At 46.5% G+C, this 21,802-nt stretch overlaps 1 protein-coding gene across 5 annotated transcripts in view; it reads right to left on the bottom strand.

Annotated features, from left to right (window-relative positions):
- The window catches only part of CACNA1B (calcium voltage-gated channel subunit alpha1 B), a 204,402-nt gene that overhangs the window by 86,540 nt on the left and 96,060 nt on the right, over nucleotides 1-21,802 (bottom strand). For 3 of the 5 annotated variants that reach the window (XM_071766019.1, XM_071766015.1, XM_071766016.1), the window contains 7 exons: nucleotides 17,989-18,045; nucleotides 17,261-17,335; nucleotides 15,009-15,098; nucleotides 11,042-11,251; nucleotides 3,574-3,686; nucleotides 1,387-1,499; nucleotides 644-775 (listed from right to left, as the gene is read on the bottom strand). In XM_071766019.1, the coding sequence (XP_071622120.1) occupies nucleotides 644-775; nucleotides 1,387-1,499; nucleotides 3,574-3,686; nucleotides 11,042-11,251; nucleotides 15,009-15,098; nucleotides 17,261-17,335; nucleotides 17,989-18,045 (790 nt within the window). The remainder of the gene's footprint in view (nucleotides 1-643; nucleotides 776-1,386; nucleotides 1,500-3,573; nucleotides 3,687-11,041; nucleotides 11,252-15,008; nucleotides 15,099-17,260; nucleotides 17,336-17,988; nucleotides 18,046-21,802) is intronic. The other 2 variants (XM_071766017.1, XM_071766018.1) reach the window with 2 other exon arrangements.

Genomic DNA, 21,802 nt, shown 5'->3' on the forward strand with positions numbered 1-21,802 from the left:
GAACAAGCCATTCCAAGGAGTTTTTGTTCTCATGAGCAAGAGTCAAAATTGGACTCTTACTGCATAGTTTCATTTTGCTTTTTCTTTTTAAGATTAAATAGTGATTGATTTAAAAAAAAAAAGTAAAATAATTTTAAAAATTATACTGAAGTTTGAATAGTGATATAGTGATAGTTTTTTTCACCACAAGTGCCATTTCCTAGTGAAAAGAAATAAGATTCAACAAAGTAAGTTTTCCAGCAGAAAAATATTCCAAGTTAAAAAAAACAAACAGAAACCCCAAACAAACAAAAACCAAGAAAAAACAACAAAAAGAAAACAAAAAAACCCAAACAAAACCCCACAAAAGAGACAAAACCCAACAGAGTCTCCTGTTTCTCTGGCTGTCAGGGAAGAACTTGCCCTTCCCCTCAGAGACCCAGAGGTCTGGGTGCTCATGGGGACCATGGAATGACCCAGGAACTCTGGATTATGGTAACCAGAAAAGCACCAGAACAGGAACTATCCTCCTGTAAACCAAAGATTGCATCCCAGCATCCCAGACAGGCTGACCCCTGCATCCCAAGGTGAAAATTCCAAGCCTGGCAGCCCCTTTTCCCCCTTGGATACTTTAGGTGGTTGGTTTCAGATTAACAGGACTTACTGTCCTCCAAAGAGCTGCATCCCCAGCAAAGCAAACACCACGATGAAGAGGAACAGCAGGAAGAGCAAACTGATGATGGACTTCATGGAGTTCAGCAAGGAAACCACCAGATTCCTCAGGGAATTCCAGTACCTGCATTGGAGATCAGAGATAATGTGGGAGAGAGAAGAACCTTCCAATGTCTGGAATGCCCTGAACCCCACGCACAAGGGGTCTGACACTCCTGCAGCTTTAACCATCTCTGTAGACCTTCAGTACACATCTTCATGCACAGATGAAAACAAATCCAGGACATAAACCCCAACACTCAGCCCAAATCCTGGCTGAGGCATCCAGGTCACATCTGGCCAGATGCTGAAGTGAGGTTGGTTCCATCCCCCAATCCCCTGGGATGATGCTGGCTCACAGGCACATGGAGTGTGCTGGGATTTGCTCCCAAACAACTCCCTCCTGGCTCTGCTGCCCTGCTGAGAGGAGGCAGGGAGCATTTATATTAGGAAAACCATGAATCCCAAGATGCAGACAGTGGAATCAAGCAGAGGAGCCCTTTGACAATCTCCTTTTGGACAGAGTAGCACGTGGAACAACAGGGCTGGAACAGGCAGGAGAAAAACGTGGGATTTAGAGCAATTTCATGTGTCCTCTGTTACAAGTCTGCAGTCTGAGAGGACAGGGAGAAAAATTTCTCCAGGATCTGCCATCCAGGGGTCACATCCCACCCTCCTGACCCAAACTGGGCTTACTTTGTTACTTTGAAAATCCTCAGCAGCCGAAGTGCTCTCAGAACGCTGATGCCAAACGAGGTCCCCGGCTTCACTGCAGCCCAAATCACTTCAAATATACTGCCCACGATCACCTGCAAGAAGAGCTCATTTCACAGGAGGAAAAACTTCTGCCTTCTGGTGCTTCCAGAGAGACTGAGGACAGAAGCTTCTGGCAACTGGAAATTCTTTAGCAGAGCCATTAAGGCAACAGCTATCAAGAGATCCTGCAAAGCCTTGAGCATGCACATCCAGTCCTCAGGTCATTGAAAAAAATTTCCCCAGTCAAGGTGGCTTTTTAAATTTTGTTTTGACTGTCTGTTTTCAGGCTGGGAGAGAATTAACCTCAAGTGATAAAGGAATCTCCTCCAAAATCCTTTTGAAACAAAATGGCCAAAATTGTAATGGGTTGAGCACAATTGGAAAGGGCAATTATACCCACACTGAGCTACATGCATAGGGTTAGTGCATGGTTAATAACAGATCAGGCATTTCATTGCCACTTGCTGTTATTACTTGCATTAACTCAGCATTTCTGAGCTCCCATGGACCGTGGTCCCCACTTGTGCAGAGCACACCACAAAGATGTGATCACCAGAGTCCAGTCAGGAGCTGGTTTGTGCTGGGAGAGGGAATATTAATGGTAAGGCAGGGCCAGGAGGGCTGTGTCTGAGTACCTGAGCAGTGCTGGGGGACTCAGCACCCTGGAAACCCATTCTCAAACAGCAACCTGGACGCCTTTTGGAAACTGCCCTGAACTTCAAGAAAAAGGCAGTGACACAGGAAGGTAACACATCCAGTTTCTCCCATCAGAAGAAGAAAGAACAAAGACTTCTTTCCCACTGCCTGCCACTCCTGAGGATCCCTCAGGAATCAGCAAAAACCTTTCCTTACACCCTCCACGTGTTACACTGAGAATTAATTTCCCTGCCATCTCCACATGGCCTCCTGGGAACTTGTTTGACATCAGACCCCACTGGACTCTGTTTCCCAAGACTGATGTTGCTCTGATTTGTTGTTTCCCTTTATGCATTTGAACAGTTTCATCAGGATGCTTTGTCAAACTAAACTGGCTACAGATCTGTGTGATGTTCCACTGAGGGTGAATTAATTCTGGAGGCTGGAAGGTGGGTGAGGAGGAAGAAACACAGATAGAAGTAGGATCCCTATGGATTCTCTAAAGAAGGAAAAATTAGAAACAGATCAACAGCTTTACCTCCTGGGAAACACACAGCAAATCTTATTGCCAGTGCTGCAATGGCACAAAGTGAGGAGACCTGGTAGGTTTTTCTCTTGGTTAGTGCAATCTCCAAATCACCTGCCTGGACCATCAGCTACGAGCTCTTCTTTTTGTGGAAGGAGCATCCTTGGTTCAAGGATCCAGGGAGATGGGAAGCCAGCATGGGGGCAAGCTGGCAGCAGCTTGGAGCCTACCTAATCCTTTGGTGAAGTACCTGGACCTGGTGTGTCCCCAGACAGTACAAAAATAACAATGAGACCCTTACAAGCCTGACTAGGTAGCAGTGCTTGCCCGCCAGATGTCTTCACCTCAGCTTACAGAAGTTGGGGTCTCTGGGCATGCCCTGAACCTACTGAAAGCCAAGGTGTCAGCTCTCCCATCAGCATCTGCAGGCAAAGTCCTGGGTTAGAGAGAGTCAAAACTGGCCCCACTATTCCCATTTCCAAGCTGGAGCTCCTGCAACCAATGGCTGTGAGTTCCTGCCTCCCTCTCACCTCATCCTGTGCCTTCTCCTGCTGGACATTCCCCTCTGCCAGGTGCTGCCCATGTGCCTCCAGGTGAAGGCCACTGAACGGCTGAGAGGGGAGATGGGCAAAAACCTGCCTGTGTTTTTTTCTCTTTCAATCACCTCATTTACATGGGAGAGAGAATCCCTGGGTAATCAGAGCATCCCCTGGTGCTGCTGTGAACACCCAGTGTCTTGGAGAGGCAATGCAATCCCCAGCTGCCACCCTCCTTCCAAAAGGATGAGAACTAGGGGAAGCTCAGTGCCTTTCTCTGCAGCTAATTTCTGCCAGGACTGCTCCCTGCAGCACACATGCTCCCAGCACCATTTCCCAGGGATTTCCATGCTCACCCTTAAAGGTTCAACCCCACGGGATAATGGGAGAGCTGCACACACTTCACCTGCCCGGCTGGACCCTACTCACCCCAAAGTCAAAACAGTTGAATGAGGAGTGGAAGTAGTTCCTTGGCCCCAGCCCATACATCTTCAAAGACATTTCGGTAAGGAACAGACCCAGAAAAACAAACTCTGCAAAATCTGCAAGCAGGAAAAAAGATTAAATTAGCCCACAAGACCTTGGTAAGCTCATCTCATCACATGGCAAACAACGGTGATTTTTCATGACACAAACAGCTTCCTGCTAAAAGAAATTCCTTTGCAATGGCAAACAAGACCCCGAGGACAGTTTGACATAATTATTTCTATGTGCACATGAGCTGTATTTAGCCTTCAAGAACTGTGAAGGCAACATTTCATGTGTACTGTGGGAACATCGATATGAGCATTAAATAGTAAAGGAATCTCCAAATAAAGCTCTGGTAGTATTTCTAAAGGTCTCACTTAATTGCACAGATAAAGCTTTGCAAATATATATTTGTGTATTCAGTACCTACATGAGACAGGCACTTTTGGGGGTGGGGGGGAAGCTTTTGTAACATCCTCTCATGACAAAAATACCTTTCATACCCCACAGAACTGCTGCCCCTGAGAGCTCCTTTTCAGAGGTGTTGTGTCTACTGTTAGCACATAGCCACATTTATTTTTATTATGCCTGTATCACCATGTAATTATGGAAGAACAAGTTCTGTTTCCCTCTGCTTCACATATCACAGGCAAATAGGCTGTGAAGCTTTTGATGGGAAAATTTATCACCTGTGATCAAACAGAGGGCAGAAAGAACGTACCTGGAGACTTCAATTTCCAGATCAAGCTATTAGGACTTGAAGGTACAAAAAACACTGCCTTTGGCATTTTAAATCATGCAAGTTTAGATCTGGAGGCCAATAAGCAACAGGAACAACAAAACGCTAAAAACAAACACAAAAAAGGGCAAAATTCCTCTATGTTACCAAAACAAATCAAACAGCCTAACAAACATTTCCCTCTAGAGAAAAGATTAGGAAAAGAATTGAACTTCAAATGGAGGAGGTTAATCCCATTGCTCAGCACAGCACAGAATGCTCTGGGATGCTGCAGCAGAGCAGATGCTACAGCAAAGTCCTGCTCTGTGATTTCTGTTTTACAATTCCAGGAATGCTAAAGGCAGGATGGAGCCAAACTCTTGTCAAAGGTGCCCACAGACAAAGGAAAACGGATGCAAAATGCAACAAGGAAAATTTCAAGTAATCCTGAATACCAGGTGCTTTGTACATCTGCAGCATGTGGCTTCAGCTCATGAGTTGGGGAAAGGGAGAAGAGGGAAGGAGGGTCCTTCCGAGCTGTGTGGCTTCCACTGCATTCACTGCCTGGCACACTGGGACTGTGGATGGCCCAGCTCCATCTCACACTGGTGCTTGCCTTTTGAAATTGAAAAACACAGCTTCCAAAAAAGAAAATGGGGTTTATAATTTTCAGTGAAAGACAGCATTGAAATATCATGGGCATACAATTTACTGAATTCCAGGAAGCATTGACTAGATGAGGAAGATTCTAACAGTGCAGTGAGGAGCTATAAGGGCATTTCTGCCAACACGGGCAATAGGAGAGGAAACACCAGGAGAGTTTAACATAATACCTGCTGTCCTTGAAAATAGGTGCATATCATTAGCAGAGACTATGAAGGAGAAAGTGTCCACATTTGAGGAAGAAGATGACAAAGTATGAGGTTTGCAGATTTCCCAGCCTTTTTCCTACCAAGAGGCAGACTCCGCTGGCTGGGTCTCCATGTGGAACTCACATATTTACACCTGCACCATGCTGCCACTTCTCTTTCCAACACCAAACACAGCAGCTCAGTGAGTGAATTGGTTTCCAGCACAAGGGATCCCGGAGTCAGGATTTATCCACAGGCACAGGCAACCCCTGGCTGTACGAGTGCAGGTGTGAGAAAGGGACCAGGTGAGCCAAGGACAGGCATAAATTGAGATGGCTGACAAGTCCAGTAATATAAAAACACAGACTATTTAAAAAAAAACATGAAGTCAGTGCTATAGAAATGCCTTGCACATAATTTAAAAGCTCACAATTGTGAACTAGTAAGAATGTTAGAATCCTTAAGTATTAATTGCTTGTCCTGTAAATCAGAAACTTAAACCTTGCTTCCAGGACAGATCCTGAACATCCATTCTTCACCAGGTATACTTTAAAATTATAAGAAACAGAAGGCAAAACTCCCCCAATAAAGCAGACACATCTTCTCTGGGACTGGAAGAATTTGTGCTGCTGCTGCTGTCCCTTATTGCAGTCACTACCCGGGGGGAAGCTTGCACCAACCTTTGTGCTGACGTTTGTGTCTTTCCCTTGCTGGGAACTCATCGCTCCCATCTCTGGTTGCACACTCAGCAGAGCTCAGCAAGCTCCACAGTGCTTATTGGAACAACTTCAATGGAAAGTCTCCCTAGCAGCAGGGTGGATGTCAGACCAGTGCTGTGGAACTGGTGGCCCTGCTTAGTTAGCAGACAAAATGTCAAATTGTACCGAGGGGTTGCAGACCAATCCTACAGAAAGCATCACACAATCTCCTCCTGCTTCACATCTCGTGCTGGCAAGGAGATTCTGCTCCTCTTGTCTATCCATCAGACTCACCTTTAAGAGGTACACTTCAGGTATGCCACATATGCTTTCACAGAATAACAAAAATATCAGATAGGGTTTTTTAAATTGTGATTTTCACCAAAGGATCTGAATGTATTTTGCCAAGACTGTTGTCATCATTTCAAAAGGAGAAAAAAGAGAGAAACAAACAAGAATTAATGCTCAGACAACAATCCAGCAGAAGCACAAATAAAACCCAGGTATCAACAAATGCAACTTTCCAGGATCAGACTGACACATCCTGCAAAAACACGTGGAAAACCAGAATGTTGCAGGAGAATAAAAGCTAGCAAGTGTCCTCTCAAAGCAAAACAGAATCAAGAAATGTTGAGACACTCAGCACAGCCACGAAACAACTTCCTTCTGCTGCTCTTGAAAGAACCACCCAGCTTGTCCTGTCACAGCTGATGATTTCCATCTAGATCAGAGTTCCAATCAGGCAGCAATAGCTTTATCTCAGCAGGTACCAGATGCTACAAATCATAACACAGTGAGGACAAGGGATGGAGGCAGGAAAATACAGACACAGAGAACTCCTTGAGCAGGAGGAGTTGACTCGGAATGAATCAGCTTCTCCAGTGGACAGATCAGACACACGATTTCTTCTGACATGGCCCTGTCCAGATAATTGAAAATGCAATTCCATTGTTTGGACCTCCTGGTATTCAGACCCCACGTGTAATTTAATCTGCTATAAGCAGAAGCATTTTGTAATGTGATTGAAGGAAAAGAAGTTTGATACAAATACTCTTATTTAATTTCAAATTTGTGCTATTGGCAAAGGCCACGCTAGCATTTTTTGCCCTGTATGTTTGCATTAGATAGTTAGCAGCTCTTTTTTGTCAGTCACTCACAGATTAATTACATTTCTGTCCCATCTCCAAGTCCAATGTCATAAGGAGCAGGTGCTGAGCCTGATGCTTTGGCTACATCTCCTCCTCCTCCTCCTCACACATTAAACCAACCAAGAGCAGGACCTTGGCAAAGTACAACTTCCTCCTCTTGGACAAAGCAGACATGAAATGTTTGGCAGACATAAATAAATATACTCACTTCAGACAGCCTTTTCCTCAAAACTGCAAATGCTGCATATTTGTATCCAGAGGGAGCTGGCTATCGACTTCAAAGGCAAACACATCATCATCCAAAAAAGCCTAATTGCACCAAACACCCGGGTTCAGCATTGTGCAGCACACATGGAATATCTTCTCAGGCCATAATGGCTAAAATACTGTTTTCAAATATTGTGTTTATGAGAAGAGAGACATTCTGGATCTTGTTTTCAGACAGATACAGTTTAAGAGCAATTTAAGGATCACTCCAGTGTTCACTGGAGAAACAAGGAGAGAGCCACAGAGGAAGCCTGAAGAGAGGGTTCTCAAGTGAAACCTTACTGACCCAGTCCTGAAACCTTCTCACCACGGTCCCTAATGCCCACCAGGGATGGAGACAAGAGAGATCTGGTTCCAGCCTTCCCCCATGGCCTCAGCCAGAGGCAGAGGAGACCACAACCATCTCCTCTGGCATCCCAGATCCCACAGATGCCTTCAGCTGCCTCCACACCAGGATTCCAACTCCTGGCACTGGGGTCCTTTCCATACAGAGAGGGAAAAATCTCTTATCTAATCTGGGGATAATTACATGGGGCACAAAGTGTGCCCTGAATTCATCATACCACAAGAATTAAAATAATTTCTTATCAATTCTTTCAGTAGGACTAAAGAAAGCCCAAACCCCTTTCTGAAGTTCCTGCAAGTTCTTTTTCCAAAGCAGTTGCAGCAATGTGCAATATCAAGCCAAGAAAACAAATCAGAACAATTCAAGAACAGCAAAAGAAAAGACCAAAGGGAAAAATAAATCAATGATGACCGCAATGCTTTTACCAACCATTCTTTAAGTAAAAATAATTTGTAATGTAATTAAACTTTTCCCCAGAGGGACAGGTATAATTGAATCAGAGGTGCCTGGGTAGATATTCAGGGTTCAGCAGATCCTCACAGACTTTTGCTGCTACAGTTCACAAAACTCCCCATCAGTTCATTTCTAAACAACTTCCATGCAACAGCATCATTAAAATTGGCCACTTCCCTCCTGCTCCCCATCAGCCCAGCCAAGCCCTGCTCCTCCGTGGCAGAGTTCACTCATCAGGGATTAACTTTAAAGCCATTTTTAAGCTCTGTCACTCTTACAGTCTAAAGACTTTGCCAAGTATTTCCAGGAGCTGTTTAAAATCCCCTGGGTTTGTGATACCTTGTTCTGCCTCTGTCTAATGGATTTCTGCATAAATCTTGGGCAGAACATGGCTTTCAGGGAGCACTCCTCGAGGGCTAAACCACCACCAGTCTGGCTCATAAAAGTGCAGAATTAACCAGGGCTTGGGGCTTGGTGCATGCAGGAGGGAGAGAGGCCAAGGCCACTCTTACCATGACTTCAGTAACAAAACAACCAGCCAAGTCCACACAAGGGCCCACCTACCATGAGGCAGGAAAATGTTCCCTGCCTTCGATATTAAACTTTAGCCTGGTAGGAAAAGTTAGGCTATGGAAACTAGAGAATCCCCAGGAAAAGAGGCAGAAACCTCAAGGTCACTGCCAGCACCAGGACACACATGGATATACTGCTACATCTCATCATCCTGGCAAGCTGGGAGGGTTTGGATGTATGGCACTCGTGTGATTTAGGAGGAGGAAGCTGTAGGGCTTTCCAGTGGGCAATTCTCAGAAGCTCTTTGTTCTAAAATTACACTAAAATAGGTTTCTTCTGAGAGTTTCCATTACGCTAAGGCAGACCCGACACAATCCTCTGCAGAATGAGCCCACTGCACCTCTTTCTCTTGTCTTGGAGAAAACTACTTTTGAAAAAAAAAATAATTATCTGGAGTATCTAAGAATTTCCATGACAACCATTCATTCTGCATCTTTGGCTTTTATCCTCTATGTCAGAGTGGATAATCTTGTATCACTCCACTACAAGACCCAGAGCTTGTGCCTATATGAGAACACCCACAAAAACTCCTCAGATATTTTGATTTTGTCTCAACCCTGTGCTGTCCCTCACAAATTACAGTGTAGTTTCCAGCAGTGTTTTTCCATATCCACTGATACTTCTTTTAGTGGAGATGTACACCTGGACATGTACCTTTCATTTGCCTATGAACATTAAGCTGAAGTTGCTGCCTCATGGATTTCTTCATGTTCTCTTAGAAAAGTTACTGAATATGGTGCTCCTGAAATGAGTTCATAAACCTGAAGCCTCTTTTTTTTTTTTTTTTTTTTTTAAGTTTTTTTGAGTTGAAAGACTTTAAGTGGGTGGTTTTTGCTAGACATTTAGTCCTAATTCAAGAGGAAATCCTAAACCTCAACCTTCTTATTACTCTGCCAATCTGGCTTATTATATCCTCTGTTAAATTTAGGAAATTAAGAAGCAAGACTGACTTCTCTATATTGTCTGTTTATCTTTTCAGTCTAAGCCATAAAAAAAAGAAAACTAAACCCAGAGTTGAATGAAGTTTCTGTCCTTCTTATGCATCTCTCATCATAGCCCCAGCTACCTGGTGGTATTAAATATTTCAGTAACCATTAACAGGGAGTTTTTTGAAGTTTGAGCAGCCAGTGTTCCTGACCTTTTAGGTCAATTAAAAAAAAAAATCTTCAAAAGATTGCTTCTTTAGAATAAGGTAGACTTTGGGATCTGGGGCTATTTAAGTATCTAATTTATATAGAAATCAAGAAAAATCAGGTAGCTAACTACCTTTAATAACTTAGCCAAAATTATTAAGTTGGACTGCTTGAAATCTTTCCTCCTAGTCTTCTGTTCCCTTGCTTCAGAAAAACTTGCAGTGTCACCATATTCTTACCTTACCAACTTCTTCGGGTTTTGCAGCTCTGAGTTGCAGCCTACAACCTTCATTAAAAGGAAAAAAAAACTCTGGCCCTGACCTTCTACATCTTTTTGAAACAGGATTTGTGACCAACTCTGCAACCCCAGTGTAACGCTGTGATGCCTGAAGGATGTGATTGCAGTTACTCATCACAGGACAAGCAATATGCAATTTTTAAAAAAAATTATACTTCAAAAGCACTTCTAAACTATCCCAAGCCTAAGCTGGAATAAAAGCTGGAATAAAAGCTTTAGCACAAATACAGTATAATTTTCTGTGTGGTATTACTTCTGTGGCTGTTGCACATATTCTCACAGAAGGGCACCATGACATCTCCTCCATCTAATCACACCATCATTAAGGAAGGAGTCACACAGCCAGCAAGGAAGGCACGATTATCAAAAAGGACTTTCTGCAAAGTTGTCACCTTTTAAAGACTCTGGCAGCAACTGCTCTGACTGAAGAGAATTACATGTGATGGCACGGACAGACTTTTATTTCCCAGGCAGCAGATGCTGCTGTCCCAGGGACACCAGAACTGGCACTCTGCCCACCACAGAAATCACCCATGGGTGCAGATCAGCTGCAAAGTGGCAAAAATTCCACAGCTGTCTGGGCAGGTGGTGATCAGACAGAAACCTGCCTTTACCTGAGTGCAGACCCATCCTCCCTCATAAAATCTGCTCCAGAACAAATCCTCCTGCCACGTGACAAGAGTTAAATGTGACTGAATCTGAAGTTTCAGCTAACATTTAGGGTAAAAACGCCCATCTCAAACCAGTATAAAGTCCTGGTGGATTTATTCTGAATTGCATGACTCAATTACTCTTGAATTAATAGAACCAGTGCATTTCTGAGCCTCCTCTGGGGAAGGAACAGGAAGCTGAAAACCAGAACTCATGGGGATGTGACAGCAGGGCTCAGAGGGATCAGAAATTCAAGACCTTGTTAGAGGAAAAGTCAAGTCCCTGGTACTCACACAGGGCAGTGGTGAGTTTCTCTGGCTGGTCGTAGTGCACCATGGCCACACAGAGGGTGTTGAGGGCCACCACGCAGAGGACAACCCAGTAGAAGCTCTGAGCTTTCACCATGCGGCGGATGAAGAACCGGAACATTTTCTCTTTCCTCCTGAAGTAGGATGAGCTCTCGTTCTTCCCACTCTTCAGACTGGCACGGGCAAAAGGAGACCCTGGGACAGAAAAAAGAGTCACCACGCCACATCCCAGCAGGAAAAAGGCTGGAGGATGTTCCCAGGCACAGGGGCCCTCTCCCAAGCACCAGCAACACGGCTGAGCAAGAAAGCTGGGCACATGGAGTATGGGCTGAGCAATGACATTGGGAGGGATGAAAGTTGGGGGTTTAAAACTTCATGAATGAATGCCCAGCTCCACCACCAAAAGAAGCTGGGCTTCCAACCTTCTGAAACGTTCCTGATTGCCATTTTAACTCAAATGTGTGGGTTGCCAGATGACTGGGAGGACACCAGGCGCAGTGGTATTTCTGCCCATGGTGTGGAGCACATCCTCGTGGAGCTGGGTAGCAGGCACTGGCTTTCCTCTTGCCAATTTCCCCTGCTCCAAGGACCAGGCAAAGTCCCAGCCCTTACTGCTCTCCTGGTTTTACTCTCAGATGTCATGCATTCCTACAGCAGAGGGCTCAATCTGCTTCCGTGCATATTTTGGGCACAGCTACTCATTTGTCTCAATTCTGCCTAGATCAGCTACATTTGGAGTCTGGACTGAGATCCTGGAAAAGAGTCAACTGTTTTAACTATAGAAAGCTGAGGGAAGAAACTGTGTCTAATGTGTTTCTCTCCCTGCAGTAGCAGGCACTGCTGAAACCAGTGATGCAAAGGCAATCTCCGGCCAGGGCTGAGGCAGGAGAAATGGGCACACGTTGGTAACAAACTCCTGCATCCCTTGGAAGCCCTCTGCCACATCCACAGACACTGTTGCACACAGGGCAAATCGTGATGGCCACAGGCTGTCCACTACCTGTGTCCTGCTGGGCTGGCACCCCTCAGAAATTGCTGGCAAACCTGGTTTGGAGATGGTTTGTGGCAAAGCAAAATGTCATGGAGCATCCCAGCTGGCAGGGCTGACCAGGACTCCAGGGCCTGTCCTGGACCAAGTATGGTGAGAGCAGGGGATTTGCAGGAGCTGCTGCTGAAGGGGGCTGAGTTACATGAACAAACTGTTCCAGCTTGCAGCAGCCCGGGTTTTTGGGTGTGTTTGCTTGTTCCACACTTGGAACAGCACAGGGAGAAATCTCCCTGTTTCCTCCTGCAGTAACAATAAACCCAGCACCCACAGAAAGGATGAAGCACCCGGCTGTGACAGCAGTGGGTTCTCCAAGCCTCACAGCTACACACGAGGATGCTTTGCCATCTCCCCAGGAGAAAGCAAGTTAAGCAAGTTCCCTGCTTCACCTCACATTTCTGCCATCCACCAACAGAACAAACTCCTTGAGAAAAAGCTCAGTGTGCCAGTTCTGTTAGGTGAATAATCCCCTCTTTGGCAGTGTAAAAAAAAAAAAAAAAAAAAAAAGAAATTATAGTGCTTATCTGCTACTTTAAGACACCAAAATGAACTACAGGTTAAGATATAGGCTGCATTTTATCATAGCAAGTTAAGGCCTCTGAGATATTCAAGCCAGTCTATCCTCTCAGATTCACATGGGAACAGTCTGGTGTGGTTTTGTCCCCTCTCTGCTGATCTTCCAGAAAAGAAAAGCAACAGTATTTAAACTGATATAAATGTAGAAAACACCCACTTCTCCAGACTTCTCTGTCTGGCAATCAAGACACTGTCCAGTGTCTGGTACAGCATCAAGAGGGGAAGGCAGAAGGAGCTCTCATTTACTGCTGACACTTCTTAGTGCAGAGAGGGAGAGGCTGAGAGTTGGGGCAAAAGGAAAGAATAGATGTTAAGAACAACTCCAGAGAACACACTGGCAAGTGTTTACCACTATAGAGCTTTATAATGCAATTATAAGGCTCCTTGAGGTACTTGTGTTTGAATTAAAGTGCAACATATTCAGGCAATGGCCAGCAAGAGACCTGTCAAAGTCTCTACCACTCTGGTCTGCATCTTCACGTTGCACTCAGTAATTATATTGTTCCTTCTTCCACAGTCCTTATGCTCCCATCAGCAAGACATTGTAGGAAACCATCCAAAAAAACCTCTTCTCAAAAACATATTCGTTATGCATAATTGGCCATATGATTTGACTGTTTGTGTTATGCAGAGTTTCAGCCTTTTCAGGAGCCTGCAGCAGTCTCTGCTTTACCCAGTTCTCCTTTTCTGCCTTATTTCCACAAACCAAAATAAAAAACACTTTTCCTAAGTGGGTGAACCACTCACAGAAGGTGGAAATCACTGCTGTTTTTTTCCCCTGCCATATGCTCCCAAGACAGTTCCCAGCTCTGCATCAGATTATCCATGAGTCCAGATGCTCCATCATCCGTTGCCACCTGAAACACTGAATCCAAAGATCTGTTTGCGTGGCATGGGTGCCCAGAGCCTGGAGGGACTTGGATGTGAATGCAAAGACCTCGTAATTATTGCAACCATGAACAAATGTTCCAAAAAATGACCATTCCTTGTTATCCATGCAGGGATTCGAGCTGCCCAGAAAAACAAAACAACAAAAATGCACATGGGTGCTGCATTTTTGCCCTCTTTCAGCAACAAACCACTCACAGAAGTGCCAGAAGTCACAAACCCTGCAGCCTGCTCATCCTGGGGGACTGTGGCAGCTCAACAGTGGGTGATGGTGTCAGCAATGTGCTGAGAAGCATTCCTTTCCTGCAACCAGGTCTTCATTTTATAGGGAAAAAAGCACCCAGCAGCAACTGTAATCTCTTAAAATGTTAATGACAAAATTCCAAAGAGCATTTGAGGCACTCATGCTTGCAAGGATATATGGACATGTACTCTCAGATGTACTATTTGTGCTGCTGCTCTTCTGCATCCAGGATTTGCTGCTTTGTGGTAACTGGGGTGCCAAGACAGTTCTTTGGGAGATAATGAGAACATCTGCTGCTTCAGCAGCGAAACAGAAATCCAGCCTCAAACAACAGGGACAGGAATAAGCAAAAGAGCTAACTCCAGGCAGGCAGGAAGATGCCTCCCCAGGCAGCAAGTAAAAACCCACGCTTGAAAAGTCTGTCTGCTGATGTCCAAAGAGCTCCCCTTGGCCAGGGTACTGTGTGCTCAGACCCTGAGAACCCTGCTCCTGCCTCTCCACCTGACAACATATTCAGAGGACCAGCTCTCTACTGGCTGCAGAACAAGCAGTCCCTCTGTATCCCAACTCTGGCTCATTCTCTGGGGCTGAAGATTCCAAATTTGGACCATCAAAGCTGCACCCTGCAGGATGCCACACCCTCCTTTGGAGGGATTCAGCTACCTGCATGCACACCAGTGTTTATCTCCATATCTGGCTTTAAAAACATGGTGAATCACTTTAAAGACACTTTTCTAAGGCAAGAATGAGAGAAATTAGGGCCACCACCCTAATTTGCCCACACAGCAAAGGCTGCAATCCCACACACTGTGCCTCAGTGGCAGATGAGGCTTAAGTGTCCACTTCCTCTCCTCCCCACAACAGATGAGGCTCAGCAGCATCATTTGATGTTTTGGGGCTTCGTTAGCCCAAATGACATGCTCCAAGCAGCCCCACAGCCTGGCCCAAACACTGCAAGGGTTCTCCAAGCATTCCAGCAGGGATCTTTTAATGGGTGCAGCATGCAGTAGCTGAGCAGGACAGGAGAGGGTGAAGCCACAAAGCCATTTGCTTTGGTAAGTTGGATGCTGCCATAGGAACAGTGACAATTCTCCTCCTTGAACCTGCAGCTTCTGAAGCAAGAGCTGCCCGGAGGAAACATGGCATGAACAGGTTTTGGTGGAGCTCTGAACCTTGGGGAATGCGAAGCCAGTACTCACCAACGGAGCAAATGTCTGTGAAATGGTCCTCACCTTCTTCAGCATGAATCAGGTCGTTTTTGCTCTTCTTTATTGCAGCTCTTTTCAACACTGTGTGCAAATTAAAGAGAAAATTCCCTGTGAGCATTCAGAGTGGATTCTCTCTCCCCCTCCCCCTTCACTCTCCAGGACCAGCATTTACTTCCCAGTGCCAGCTTCAAGCTCTTACACAAAGGGAAGCTGGAGCAAATCAGACAACCTAGAGCCTTGCAGGGCCTCCGTGTGCTTCAGTGCCTGGGTCATTTATTTATTAACCTCCTAGGCCTTGCAGGGTTTGCCAGCCCCAAGCCTGCACACTTACACCTCACCCCAGCAGAGGCAGGAGGGGGGCAGTCACTGCAGCTGCTGGACCTTTTAGCAGAGCAGGAAGGCTGGGCAGGGACACTGAATCTTTCTGAGCCCCAGCGGGTTAGGAGATGAGTGCTTCAGGCCATTAAAAACATTAATGCTGTTTACAGTGTGCACCATTAAGAAGTTGGCGTTCACGGTGCTCGGATACAGTTTATCACAGAGCAATGCCTTAAGGAGCAGAAATGCCATGTTGAAAGCAAGGGCCACAAATCAGTGAACATCATCTTAATAGCACCCACTGTACAATTCCTTCCCTCCAGGGATGTCGTAACTCCTTGAAAACACGCTTTGTTCAACAGCATCCTTTGTGGGGAGGGCAAACACCACCGCACCGTTTGACTCGACCAGGAAAGAGAAGTGCAGCCTAAGGCTGGGAGAGGTTCTGCACTGTCCACCCAGTGCACCAGGGGCAAAGGCAGGAACAGCCACGGATGCTGCTCCCACCACCACCTACCTGCAAACCCTGGAGAACTGGCAGGAAAAGGTACGTTGGTACAGTTTTGAGACAGCTTCAAGACACACAGTAACTAAGCACCGTTTGCTATCAGCAGTAAGACACCCCACGGTGTGGTGATACGTACTGTTCAGTAGGCACACACAGCAAAGCCACTCACTCTGCATCGACTGCCCAGGGGGGGGAGGTTTGCAGGAGAAGATCCCCTCACTCTACAGGAATTTCCCTGCCTTGACAGAGAAACGGATGCGCTTCTTCCTCCGCAGCTAAGGCAGAGCGTGAGTGCTGCTGTCACTTCAAGGAAACACCCAGAACACCACCCAGGTTTGGAGAGGCTCGCAGAGGAGAGGATGCTCTGAACCTGTGATCTGGATCCAAGTTTTGGCAAATAACCGCTTTGGCTCTTGTCTTTCCCACCCAGCAGTAAGCTGAATCCTCAGTCCCAGCAGTACCAGCTTTGGGGTCCTTCAGGCTGCATCTGTCCCATTACACTCCAGCATGTCCAGGGCCATCTCCAGCACTGGAACATGACCAGCCCTGGGAGTGAAGCTTTACAATTCACCCTGCCATGAGTTGAGCACCTTCTTCTTTCTCTTCTCACCCACCTAACACCTGCATTTGTTTAGCATTTAGGTCATGCCACCTCTCCAAGCCCCCTGGCTGCTAGGACCCTCTGCTCTGGGGACTAAGATAATGCTAACTATAATTACCATATTCTTCACTATGAGGGTGCTGAGCTCCTGGCCCAGGGTGCCCCCAGAAGCTGTGGCTGCCCCATCCCTGGCAGTGTCCAAGGTTGGATGGGGCTTGGAGCACCCTGGGCTGGGGGAGGGGCCCCTGACCATGGCAGGGGTGGGATGGGATGATCCTGAAGGTCCCTTCTGACCCAAAACCATTCTATGATTCGATGATAATTTAGCAGCATAGATGTGGGTTGCCCTGCACCAGTTGGATCCAAGGCTGGGAATATCAACAGGCTGTCCTGAGTATAGCTGGGTCTTTATTTCATGTCCTGTCCCCACCTCTTCACCACTCAGATTTCCAGGCTAACTCCTTCCAGACACTCACTTCAGCTCAAGCCTAACAGCCCTGGCTGCACCCACGTGCCGAACCAACTTCCCCAGCTCACACATACCCACGTACCCACACGAAGATTCACCAAGCACACCTCAGCCCTGACCTCCTGCAGCCCCAGCTCTTCCATTCCCGAGTCCCTCCTGGAGCCCAGGTCACCAAGCCGACCCAGCTGGTCCAGCTGCCTGACGGTCCCAGGAGCCGCATGGCTTGGAGCAAGGGGCAAAACCACCCGGGGAACCATCAGTGGGGACCTGGGCACGGGGAGGGCTGCGGGGAGAAGCTCTGCCCCGCTGTGCCACCTGAGCCCCTGGTGATTTTGCAATCCACTCACTGTTGTAGCTGCTGCCGCTGCTAGTCTCTGCCGCTGCCGTGCCTTGGTGGATCGGCCCTTCCGAGGCGGCCCTCCCTGACAGTGAACGGGAGGAGAAAAACAAAAGAGGGGGGAGAGGGAGGGGAGGGGAAAGGAGGAGACATGGGAGGACGAAAGATGGTCAGAAAAGGGAGAGGGAAGAATCTTTCAACTGATCTTTGTCTGCCTGTCACACCCTAAAGAGCTGATGGGTCTGGGGGGCGCAGGGAGAGCGGGGTCCCCGTCCGAAGCTCGGTCCCTCCAGCTGTCCTGCAGCGCTAGGGTCACTCCTTGGAAGGTAGGATCACCACACCCTGTTATGTCTTACTGCTTACAGGTAACAGGGGTCTCAGTCTCTTTGTCAAATCCGTTTGGTAACCTCGGTTCAGAGCCCTGCCTTCTCCCAGTCTCTGCTTTCCTCTCCTGCAGCCTTCACCCCCGCCCCAGCCCTCAGGCTGACGGCTGAGCCCGGCACAGGGCCTGAGTGACCCCAAGGGCAGAGCCCCAGCCCAGCCTGGGGCATCACAGAACTGCTCGGCAGCCACCTGCAACCTCAGAAAGGCCCCGTAGGGGAAGAACAGGGACTCTTTAGCCCGGCTTCAGGCAAGCACAGGTGCCAGAGCTGTCCTCACACCCCCCGGCTGCACGGCGGCGTTCGGCGGGTGAGCCTCTGGTGTCACGGGAGGAAATTCCACAGCAAAAGGACCTACCGTCCAGAGGAGATTTCTCTTCTGCGTTCTTGTCTTCCTCTGCCAGCATGACCTCCTCTGTAAAAGGAAAACCAGACACAGTTCAGCCTCAGATTTATCCCCTCCCCGCTCCACAGCCCGCGGAGCCGGATGGAGCAGGTGCCTGTGCCAGCTGCCACCAGCATCACCTCACCTGACACCCAGTTAGACCATGTCTTTGGAGGGAGGGATGGCTCAGAGAGCCGTGTTTCTTACCCTGGCCCCTTTTGCATAGGGGGGAGAAGAGCAGAGAAGCCACTGGTAGGCTGTATCCCTCCCTGATCTCCCTCTTGGCAATGAACCACCCACTCCAGTTTCTTTACCCAGCTATGTGGAGAGCAAGAACCTTCCTTCAGACCCAAGCAAGACCACAGGGCTCCACAAGGCAAAGGATGATGCTCCCTCATGCTCAGCCATGTCAAAGAGACAGTTTGAGGCTGAAGGATGCTCTACACCCATTACTGCTCTTCTGCCTCCATCAACACAATGAGGACTTAAACCAGGGGGAAGGGAATCTCTGTCTCATGGCACAGAGTAAGACAAGCAGATCTGTCTGCTGCACATCACAGTGGACAGAATATCTACTGGATCAAATCTTTGTCCAAGTAATATCCACAGCCAAGCAGCCAGGAAGAGCTCTGGCCAGCACTGCTCAACTTGTGGCATATGTGCAAAATCACCACCATTGGTTTTCCATTGCTGTAAAACTCATCTGCAAAAAGTTTATACTTTTCTTCAGTAAAAGAATCCAGAAAATATTAAAATCATCAATCCCCACTCCACTGCCCCCCACCAGAAAAACCCCAAAACCTGACTCAATTTTTACATGAAAGATAAGCAGATTTTCTGTGGGTTCCCAATTCAAATGTCATCACCCCCAAGTCAATCTGCAGCACACACCACCCTGTGCCAGTATTTGAAACCATACAGAGTTCATCCAGTCTGAACCATGGATTTCAAGTTGCTGTTGTAAAATTACGTAAGGATTTTCTTCCAAGGGACAACTAAAACAAACAAAATACTGAGGTCTCAGCTCAAACTTCGTGTTTCTTTGTATTATTATAAATGACAAATTCTTTCACAGGTTTGTCATGGACTTAATTTGGGATCTTACTAAATCATCTGACACTTTGCTCCTGCAAAATTTTGCTTTGAAGTCCATCTAAGCCAGCCTAGATGGAAGGCTAACTAAAAAATAAAAAAAAAAACAAAAACTAAACCCAAACCACAGGCCAAACATCAAAGTGTGCAGCTGAAAGCTGTCTGGAAGAATACTAGAGGGATCAGCACTACCACACAAGCCTTATATAATCTCTTTATTAATCATCTGGGAGGGAGAATGAATGATACATTAATAAGACAACAAATGGAGAAGCTGAAAAATGTTCAGCCATCCTGAGGTTTCAGAGACCAGAGTGACAAGTGTCACACCAGTGGGACTTCAGAATTTTTCAAGTATGACAATTTGACACCAACAAACCTTCACCTCCAAAGCATACACTCTCTCAACACAACTCTGCACACCAGCTAAGCCTTTGACCCACATTCAGGGCCCTGAGTTGATGCCCAAACATATCTCCATCCATAAACACACATCAGCAGGGCTCACTTCTTCTGTTCCCTTACAGGAAAGAAACCCCAGGGTTCAGCTGCACAACTCCCTCAAGCCTGACTCCCCTCCAGCATTGCCCCTCAGGTCTCTCCCTTGATGTCACTCAAAGCCAAAGGACCAGATCCACCCTTGGGGAGGCTCTACATGGTCCTTAATGCCTGCTAAAAAGACAGCTCAGCAGGCCAGGCAGCATTGCTAGGATTTTTAATTTTTAACTGTAAGCAGAAGATCAGAAGTTGCATTGCCTCTAGTCACCACTGTAACACAGAGGCTGGAAGAAGATAATTAGGATGCCTGGAAAAAAAAAGCCCTGAAACAACAATGCTTCTACAGTAGAAGAAATATTCAACAAAGAAACTGCATCAACTCAGCAACTTGGAGCCTCCAAACAAAGGCACAGGGGCTTTGCTAGGGTAGCAGAGGGAGAGGTGCCTCAGCAGCAAGGTTAATTGCTGGTCATTAAGCACTGACAGGTCGTTACAGGACTGGAAATGAAGGCAAACCTTACACTGAGGAGCTGTTGAGCTGGACAGAACAGGCAAAGCAGCAGAGAACCAGAGGGCCCCTTGTCTCTGGCACGGGGAGTTGGGACACTGCGGGCTCAGGGAGTGGATGGCAGGAAATAACTTGTGTGTAACAGGGGAGAGAAGGTAGGAAAGGAAGAACAACTGAATTTAACTGCTGAAGCTTTAGACTCATTAAATAGAAGAAGTGAATCAAAATGCATCCCTTAGAAGCATTTCACAGGGGGTTCTAATTTGTCTTCCTGGCAATTATCCTCCCTTGCCATCTCGCACACGTCGCTGCCCTTTTTCATTGATGTAGGTGTCTTTTCCAAGTGATATCAAGGGGCTTGTTGCTCTTTTTCTTCTACAGAAAGCTGAAACCTGAGGCTCACAAGTGTCAAAGAATAGCATTCAAGTTACAGTGTGCTGGAAGAGAGAGGTTAAACCCATCCCCAGAGCCTGCTTACTCCAGGAGAAAAGAAACACTCGGAATCAGTGCTCTGTGAAAGAGATGAACTTGGAAAGAATTAAAATGCAAAAGACATGCAGCTTGATTAGTTCTGAACTGAAAGACTTCCCAGTCTCTCAGCAAAGTGTTTTCAAAATGATGCATGTCCTTGTAAGATAAGAGAAACATCTTCAAAAGAATATTTGTGGGCTTATAAGCTCTTTACTCGGTGCAGAGAAGTCCTGGCTCTCTGTTGGAAATGCAGCATGACAGCCTAATAGTTGCTACAGTTTTGAGGAGTTTAATGGAGAACTCAGCGGTGGCAAAATCATTTGCATGGATTACACTGCTTGGCTTGGCCACTTCTTAATTCCTCTGCAAGGCACCCTTTCAAATTGCCTTGCTGCTGCCTGCCCAGAGAAAACAGGAGCTGGCCCAGCACCCAGGGGGCAGGGCAGGGTTTGCTCAACACCAACAAGACTCTATTTGATATGGAGCAGAAAAGGAGGTGTCTGGGGCAGGGAACTGTCATCTCATGTCTAGAGGAGTAACCCAGTGAGGAACATGGATTTTATAATTGTATCAGCTGACTCGTAGCAGTGAGGAGAAAGCAGAAAGCAGCAGAAAGTCAGTCCCTTTACAGAATTCACTAAAAACCAGGCAGTACACTTCATTCTTGAGGATTAAATTTAAAGATTACAGGTCTTTTTCTAACTGATCCATGCAGTTCACATCTAAATTACACTGAGAGTCATGTTTATGAGCTTGACATGGCAATTACCATATGATTTTTGGCCTAAATTCTGTGAGATGCAGGAAATGATCAAAACTGATGATTGCTTCTGGCCTGTAACTCACTCCACTTTTACAAGAATGAAAATGTTACACATTTGAAGACACAGATTTCAAAGTCACTTAAGGTGGCATGACATTTCTTCTTGACAGCCTCAAGAAGACTCTACCCAGTTACAATTCTCCTTGCTTAGTCTTGGCCTCCTGGTATGGGGACTTTACATGAAATCATCTGTTATCTCATTTGAATTTATTTGAAGCCTCCTGACTACCCTGGGCATTCATTCTGCAACGTGCAGCTGAGAAAGAAAGAGAGCTAAAAGCTTCATACCCTGGCTTCTCTCTAATCCTAAGTGAAGACAGTCAACTCAGACTCTAAGGAAATTGGTCAGACTGTGGGTTGATGTTTTTCTTTCAAGTCATGCACATCTCAGTTTG

The sequence above is a fragment of the Heliangelus exortis genome, chromosome 22, assembly GCF_036169615.1.
Source record: "Heliangelus exortis chromosome 22, bHelExo1.hap1, whole genome shotgun sequence".
In the NCBI taxonomy this organism is placed as follows: domain Eukaryota; kingdom Metazoa; phylum Chordata; class Aves; order Apodiformes; family Trochilidae; genus Heliangelus; species Heliangelus exortis.